Raw genomic sequence first — 8,103 nt, 5'->3', positions numbered from 1 at the left:
TATATCATTAAAAGATTTATTTAAATCATAGAAATAACACAAATTCCATTGTTCCTTAAGGTAAATAAGTTTAACAAACATATTAAAAATAATTAATTTAATGAAAATTTCATGAAATAATGCTGTACGGGAACGAAATTTTGTAATATTTTTACTGATAACATTCAGACTATCAAATAACCACATAGTTCCGATCATAATTCAATTGGTTGAAATTGTTCCAATTATATATTAAAAATCGACATATAAATTAAATTTCTTATTTCAAAAAAGATTGTGTTTAATTAATTATATAAAAACGTTTGTATAATGCTAATAAATTAAATTACAAATTGTTGTTGCTTCTCAAAATAATTAATTAATTGATGGTCCATCTTTACAAAAAAATCATAGAGTTATTAATAATTGCACATTCTGTACATATGATTACAAAACTTTGTAACAAAGGATAACTTGGTGAGATATTACAATAAATAAGTAGTTTTAGCTGAAAGAGACTGCTGAAATTGCAGTGTTTGATGTGTTATGTAATCTAGACCCGTATTCTCTATATCTTATCTCAGTATATTTAAAGGTAGGCGAATTTTTTTTCAGACAATTTTTTTTCTATTTTTATGCTAAATGGTTTTATATAAATGAGAACAATAAACTGTCATAAATCTTTAGTAATAAAATTGTTGAATAATTAATAATAATAGGATCATTTATTCATTTATTTGTATTATATTTCTAATTTAATTATTTGTATATTACTAATATAAGTAGAACTATTTGGAAAATATGTCATTGATATCTATACATATCAATCAATTTCGATCGCAAATAGAAACGGATATTGAGGGCGAAGGTATAATTTGCTAAGCACAAACGGAATAGCTTCTCCCGGAATATAAAATAACGAGGCGTGCACAACACGATTTGGACGGGACAGGCTGGAAGCGAATTCGATTGTACGTGCTCTAATAAATCCGCGAGGACAGCCAGTTATCGGCGGATATCATCGCAGCAGCGATTTGATCGATACTAGCTCGAGATGTGTACGTTATGTGTTCACTTATGGAATTCGATATTCACGTGGTGGTTTAATCAGCTTCAATGAAAATTTACTAGCACATGGAAAATATTTTCGCATTGGACCAGTAGTTACAACATTATCAATATTGAAACGTACAGCATTATTAATTCTATACAACTCCGTCATATTTGACATTTTTGGTTCTATTTAATTAAAAAGTATCTGTTTTTCTACAAAAATAAATTAAACAGAAATTGATTAAATTTAAATAAAAAAGTGTAGCACTTCTGTTGGATAATAAATGTTTTAGTTTCTCATGTTTTATATATTTTTAAATAAAATAATATTGCAGAGTGGGGGGAGGGGAATGGAACTAATAATAAATCTATTAAATTTGGCAATTTTCTAAATTTACTTATGCACTGATAAGAGAAATAATAAATAATATAGCACAAAAATATAGTAATAGTGTTTTTATTTTGTTGCATTATTTCATACTTTTAAACTTTTTTTTCAATTAAAGTATATTATTATAATGTTTAATTTATACATATATATTGTATATTAAAACATCTAGTGTTTTTTCCTGTAATACTGAAAATATCAACATTACAATTATATTATACATTTCTTTCTGTCGATTATAAACAAAAACATTATGTGACGAAACAGAAGCCTATAACCATTAAGTATTATTTAAATGACGTACGATATTTTTATAAACAATATTTTTATTATTATTACCAAGATGCATATTCTCTCATCATTAATAGAAGATTCATCGTTGCTGTGCGATCATTCATCAATGAATCGTTTCTCGCCGTGTTGCCTATCATCTCATTGAAATCTTCACAGGAATCAATATCCAATTATATCGTGATTCGTCCTATCTACCTATACATCACGATAACCCTATCGATTGAATTTCGCGATTGTTTGATTCCGTGATGAGTGTATAGTTTGTTTTACATATTCTACATATATCCAATTTTATTTCTCAAAACTCTGGTTTACAAAGCTCTTACATCTGGAGAATAATATCGATACGTCTGTTATAATTTTAATTCAGAAAAAGTTAAATCACAAATTTTTGAAAAACTATTAATTAGTTCGATTTAGTTATCTATTTTGTAATTCAGATTTATAGAGATGACTTTTAATAAAAATTTATTTAAAAATTATCGCAATTTTTTGATACATTATGTCAAACATTTTCATATTAAACAATTAACTTTAAAGATATTTAATATATGTATAAGTAAAGTATAAATATAAATATTAAAATAATCTATTTATGCTTACATTTTTGTATAAGTCTGTCAATATATTTTATTGTAAATTAGTTCTTTTTCGGATTGTTGCAATAATTTATTTTGTTGTAAACATAAAATTGTGAATTATTGAACTAATATTTAAAATAAATAAATTATTTTTGAATGAATAGTTTTTGCTCAGCATTTTATAACAATTTAATTGGCTGTTTCAGACATCGCTTAATACCATTTTCACTTAATATTTGTGTGATGAATTTCGATAAATAATTAATTAATAGCATATGTGTGACTTGAAAGAATATACTGTAATGCTCTTCAATTTCATTACTCGCAGGTAAGTCAAATTTTTGTATTTAACGTGCTACTGACGTCTCGATAAGATACATTAGAAATATCTATCTTTGTTTTACGTTGCATATCACGGTAAAATAAAGAATTACCTCGGATTCAATACTAGAACATTTTATGATTATAGATTCAGTGGAAAAAAAAACATTATTTAGATATATAAATGAGACTACAAACTAAGACAAATGATAATTGCTTTAGTCATAGTTTGTGTCATTAATATCTGTCGAGAAAAAGATTATAAAAAAAAGATTATAAAAATAAAAAATCTAAGACTGTTTTGTAAATCTTGATTATACGACGACTTGATTTAAACGTCCTAGTATTAAAATAAAAAAATTAAAATTAACAATTAAGATATATAAAGTAACTGAAGATAATAAAGACTAGCGATAAAATAACAGTAATTATCGAGACACAGTTATACGTTGATGCATCATTCAATTTCAAAGAGGTTCTTAGAACATCTCTCAATCCCGTGAGTTTTCAGAGATTTAACCATGAACCAGACTATTGATTACTAAAATGATCAAACCGAAATCCTGTCCACGTTGCACTGAATCTGTCTTAAATGTGTTTGTTTAACTGTTGTCAGCATAGAGACCGCTTTGCTTTAACTGTTTTATTAACAATTTGTAATATATGTCTTCGCATTTTGGTGTACGTAGGTCTTCTGTATAAGTTATATATCTCTTTGCTTTAAGCTTTTTTTAACGTCTACATTTCATAGCTTTTTTCTTTGAAAATCTCTGCTCGCATTTGCTTGCTTTTGTGTGTGAATCAACAATGCATAATAGTGATTTTAATCAATTCATATATTTTTACAAAGTTTTTTTGCTTTTAAGATCAGAGATATATTCAACGTTTTTTCTAAATAAATATGAACTTCTACACAGCACATTCGTTTGACGTCACATGAACAACATGATATCTATACTACTGACATCTAATGTCGTTTAAAGATCACAAATCATCGTCTATGCGACGTCATGTGCTGTGTGCAGGGAGTGAAAATTTTAAAAATAATTTGTTGGAAACAATTTACTTAATTATCTGAACAAATAATGTTATTATGTAAATATCAACAAAAATAACAACGCGTAAAGAAATACAATTGCTTTAGATTTTTTTTTCTTATTACAAAACTACGTTTAAGAAAATTTTTTTGCATTCATGTAATTTGTAAATTTTTAGACAATACATAGTTTACTTATCCAGGAATACATTACAAGTTGAATATCTCTGATATTGGTATATCATACCTTCAGTATGATAACGTGTACAATACAGCGTCATCGAGGTTGAATTAGCATTTTATCGATGCTCCTACGTGCAAATAATAACTGAATATATCTTGCCGAAAGTATCGTCAAGTGGTGATGACGCAACATGGGTTACCTGGAAAATGGCCTTGACGATAGCAGTCCCAATATGCGCGATCTGCGTAGTCGTAATGGCAATCTATCACATACACATGACCAAAAAGAGGCCGGCTAGGCACTTTCCGGATGACTCGCTGGAGGCTCCAGACCGACCAATTCTGGGCGGCGTCACTATCAGGGACATGTTGGAGATGACTACGAGTGGTAGTGGCTCAGGTAGGTCAAATTAAATTAAAGTTCATTATTTAAAAGCAGTATAGAATAATAAGATAAGAGGCAAATATCTCTTAAATCTTCATGGAAAGAAAAATCTTTTGATAGAAATATGTTAGTCGTTCTTTGTTATAGTTATTATGGATACATATTTATTATTAAATGTTTAAAATGTAATAATTGCAAATTTATGGTATATATAAATAATATTATTAAAAATTATACGTATTTTATATTTGTTATTTTATAGCTTTTTATTACAACATTAGTAAATGTGTAGTAAATTGTTTTTGTAAAATATTATTAATTTACTTCATCTAATCTTAAAAAATAATATATGGATATAAACAATATATAACTATATATAAGTATACTCCTTTTGCATACACACACACACACACACACACACACACACACACACAATATACTAACGTGTGTAAAAATACAGATTAGTCTCATTATATTAATTAGCTTGCTGAATTTAAATTGCTAAATAAATCCATAACTCAAATTTGTTTACTAATAGATTCTTTTACAAAGTCATGTATTTGTACACACGTTAATCCATTCGTCTTTTGGTCAGGCACGATACACAAACATGCAATGCGTGAGTCATGTTTAATCATACTGAAATTTACGTTCTCCAATGCCCATCCTCTCTCAAGTAGGCCTGCCACTTCTGGTACAACGGAGCATAGCGCGCCAGATTCAGCTGGTAGAAACGATCGGAAAAGGCCGCTTCGGCGAGGTCTGGCGCGGTCGTTGGCGCGGCGAAAATGTTGCTGTGAAGATCTTCAGCTCGCGAGAGGAGAGATCCTGGTTCCGAGAAGCCGAAATTTATCAGACGGTGATGCTGAGGCATGACAATATTCTAGGTTTTATCGCTGCCGATAACAAAGGTGTGAATTTTTTTTACATATATTTTTTATACTTAATCTAAAATTCTATCAAAATCGAAAATCGTACTTAAAAAATAGTGCTTTCTTAACTTTCCGCGATCTTCAGAATATTTATTACACTTGTTTATTAATTTAAAAGAGAATTTTGATACGAATCATTGTTACCTTCTGTTCCAAAATAAAAAATATATAATTATAAAGTAACTTAACATGCTAATTTGTTATTAATAAGAAACATGTTTATATTTTAAAAAATTAAATTAAATTTAGCTGGTCTAATTTATATCAAACAAATTTATTTCTGAAGATATTTCGAGCGCACAGACGATCTCTCTTCAGATTATATGAAACATTCAAAGACTCTCTTTATCGATTTTCATTACATATTTTATCATTTTGCACGTTGCTTGAGAGCTATTGCGATCGAATTATGTCTTCTAAATAAATTGTGAATTGATGGAATTATTATGACGGGTTATTTTGTTCCTTTTCAGATAACGGCACGTGGACACAGCTATGGCTGATAACGGATTATCACGAGAAGGGCTCACTCTTCGATTACCTCAACAGATCGACCGTCGACACGAACGGTATGATAAGGATGGCCTTGTCGATCGCCACTGGCTTGGCACATCTTCACATGGAAATAGTCGGCACGCAAGGCAAGCCGGCCATTGCTCATCGGGACCTGAAGTCAAAAAATATCCTTGTGAAGACTAATGGTACCTGCGCCATAGGCGACCTCGGATTGGCCGCCAGGCACGACGTAATCACGGATACCGTCGACATTCAGCTCAACAACAGAGTCGGCACGAAGAGATACATGGCGCCTGAGGTAATTATATTGCCATGTGGAAGAAGATTCCTCTGATTCGAAAGATAAAAAGCAAAAGTATCTATAGAAGTATCTTGTACATAAGATTTTAGGGGTCGTCAATTATGAATTAGAGATCAAATTGTCAAAAATATAGTTTGTTTTAAAATTTTCTGTACTATTTTTGTTTAAAAATATTAAAAATGTCATTTTTGTACTTTTAAGTCGAATTTTCTTAAAAATGTGATGTGATAGAACAATTAGCGGATTCTTTTTCAATGACAAAAAAGAATTACTTTGTCTATTTTGTGGTCTCAAAAAAAAATTTAAATTTGTACACTGTTATTGAACAATAAATATACCGAAGATAATACGCAATTTGCATTCTCTTGTCAGTTAGGAAGGCAGCTCTTCGGTAATTCATGCTAACGTTTTCTGCTTTCAGGTTCTTGAAGAGACGATAAACATGAACCACTTCGACTCGTTCAAGAGGGCCGATGTGTACGCACTCGGTCTGATCCTTTGGGAGATTGCTAGACGTTGTAATGTCGGTGGAATTCACGACGAGTATCAGTTGCCCTTTTACGACTTGGTGCCTTCCGATCCAACTATCGAGGAAATGCGGAAAGTCGTGTGCACTGATCGACAGCGGCCATCGATACCGAATCGATGGCAGTCGATCGAAGTGAGTATTAAAACAAAAAAAGTATATAGTTTAAATTATTAACTTTACTTACAATAATTATTTAAAAAAATAAATTAGAAGTAAAATATATATACATAATAGCTTTAACTAATAAATTATTTTGTTCTAATGTTTATGTTTGTATATTAACATTCACATGACTTGAAAACGTAGTGTAATATAATATAATAATTAATAATTATTATATTATATTATAATAATAAATAATTATAAAATGCAATTAAATCATGGCAATGATTGAAAGATAAAACAAATTAAAAAAATAGTATTTATCGTTTAAAAATTTAAATATTATTTCAGCTAAAGTTATATTTTATTGAAATTATAATAAGAAAGTTTATACAGGAAGAACGATTTTTTAAAATATAATATCTCAAAATTTAAAAAAGATAAATACAGATTTATAATGATAGATAGATTTAAAAATAATTTTGTTAGATCATCAAAATAATTGTATGTAGGAAATTCAAGCATGATGAGCAATGCTGCAAAAAGTTTCGACTTTTCTAGCAATCAGTTTGAGTGTCTTACACAATTATTCTGATGATTCAATAAAATTATTTTTAGATTTGTATCTAGTTAAATTTTTAGTTATTTTAACAAAACTGTTCTTTCCGTAAAGATAAAATTAATTTGTAAAAAAATATTAGATAAGTTAAATTAATTAATTAATAATTTATTATTTACATAGGCTCTGCAAGTAATGTCGAAAGTAATGAAAGAATGTTGGTATCACAATGCCGCCGCCAGGCTAACCGCACTCAGGATCAAGAAATCGCTCGCTAATTATGGCGCTATAGACGACCTGAAATAGATTAAGCTGTTGCCGAGCTCTTCAACAGAAAAGCGACAAAAGTCGATTGAATCATATATGCGAATGTTGCTATTTTGAAATTTGACGCGATAGAGCTTCCGGCAAAATGAAGAAATATTTCGCGTAGTCAAGAAGAATCTGGAATAGACTAAATGGAGTTACGAGATTCTTTCTTATGTGAGATTGGCTTCGGTCGAGTAAAATACTGTATGAATAGAATTGATATCGCTTTGCGGAATTGTAAGAAATAAAAAATAGAATGGATTTTTACGCGTGTTGATTGTTTCGATGGGTAGCGTGCGAGCTATAAGAAAAAAATCATTATTTCAGTCCTAATATATCGCGACCTGATGATCGATCACTCTGTTGAATGGATCAACAGGCAGTCACAATACGCGTTCGGTTAATCGAACGATCGCTCAATTACACACCATCTACATTGACACACGCGGACACTAACATAAAAAAAGAATACAAACCGCTGCATATTTATTACTATAATACATAAGATAATAAAGTATACAAATTTATTATATAGCAACATTTATTAATACTAATGAGGAACAGTACTTGCACACACGTATATAGTTATATATATATTTATTACACACACACACACACACACACACACACACACA

The 8,103-nt window shown here is 29.6% G+C and overlaps 1 protein-coding gene across 4 annotated transcripts in view; it reads left to right on the top strand.

Annotated features, from left to right (window-relative positions):
- LOC108747818 (TGF-beta receptor type-1) overlaps positions 1–8,070 on the top strand; it is a 34,002-nt gene extending 25,932 nt beyond the window's left edge. For 3 of the 4 annotated variants that reach the window (XM_018485640.1, XM_018485642.1, XM_018485639.1), the window contains exons 4-8: positions 4,002–4,235; positions 4,898–5,131; positions 5,626–5,966; positions 6,391–6,630; positions 7,343–8,070. In XM_018485640.1, coding sequence (XP_018341142.1) covers positions 4,002–4,235; positions 4,898–5,131; positions 5,626–5,966; positions 6,391–6,630; positions 7,343–7,465 — 1,172 coding nt within the window. In that variant the 3' untranslated portion in view covers positions 7,466–8,070. The remainder of the gene's footprint in view (positions 1–4,001; positions 4,236–4,897; positions 5,132–5,625; positions 5,967–6,390; positions 6,631–7,342) is intronic. The other variant, XM_018485641.1, reaches the window with a different exon arrangement.
- Positions 8,071–8,103: the final 33 nt, after the last annotated feature.

Source organism: Trachymyrmex septentrionalis, unplaced genomic scaffold (assembly GCF_001594115.1).
Source record: "Trachymyrmex septentrionalis isolate Tsep2-gDNA-1 unplaced genomic scaffold, Tsep1.0 scaffold20, whole genome shotgun sequence".
Lineage (NCBI taxonomy): Eukaryota > Metazoa > Arthropoda > Insecta > Hymenoptera > Formicidae > Trachymyrmex > Trachymyrmex septentrionalis.
Note: the sequence above shows the minus strand (reverse complement) of the source record. Positions and strands in the feature narration are given on the sequence as shown.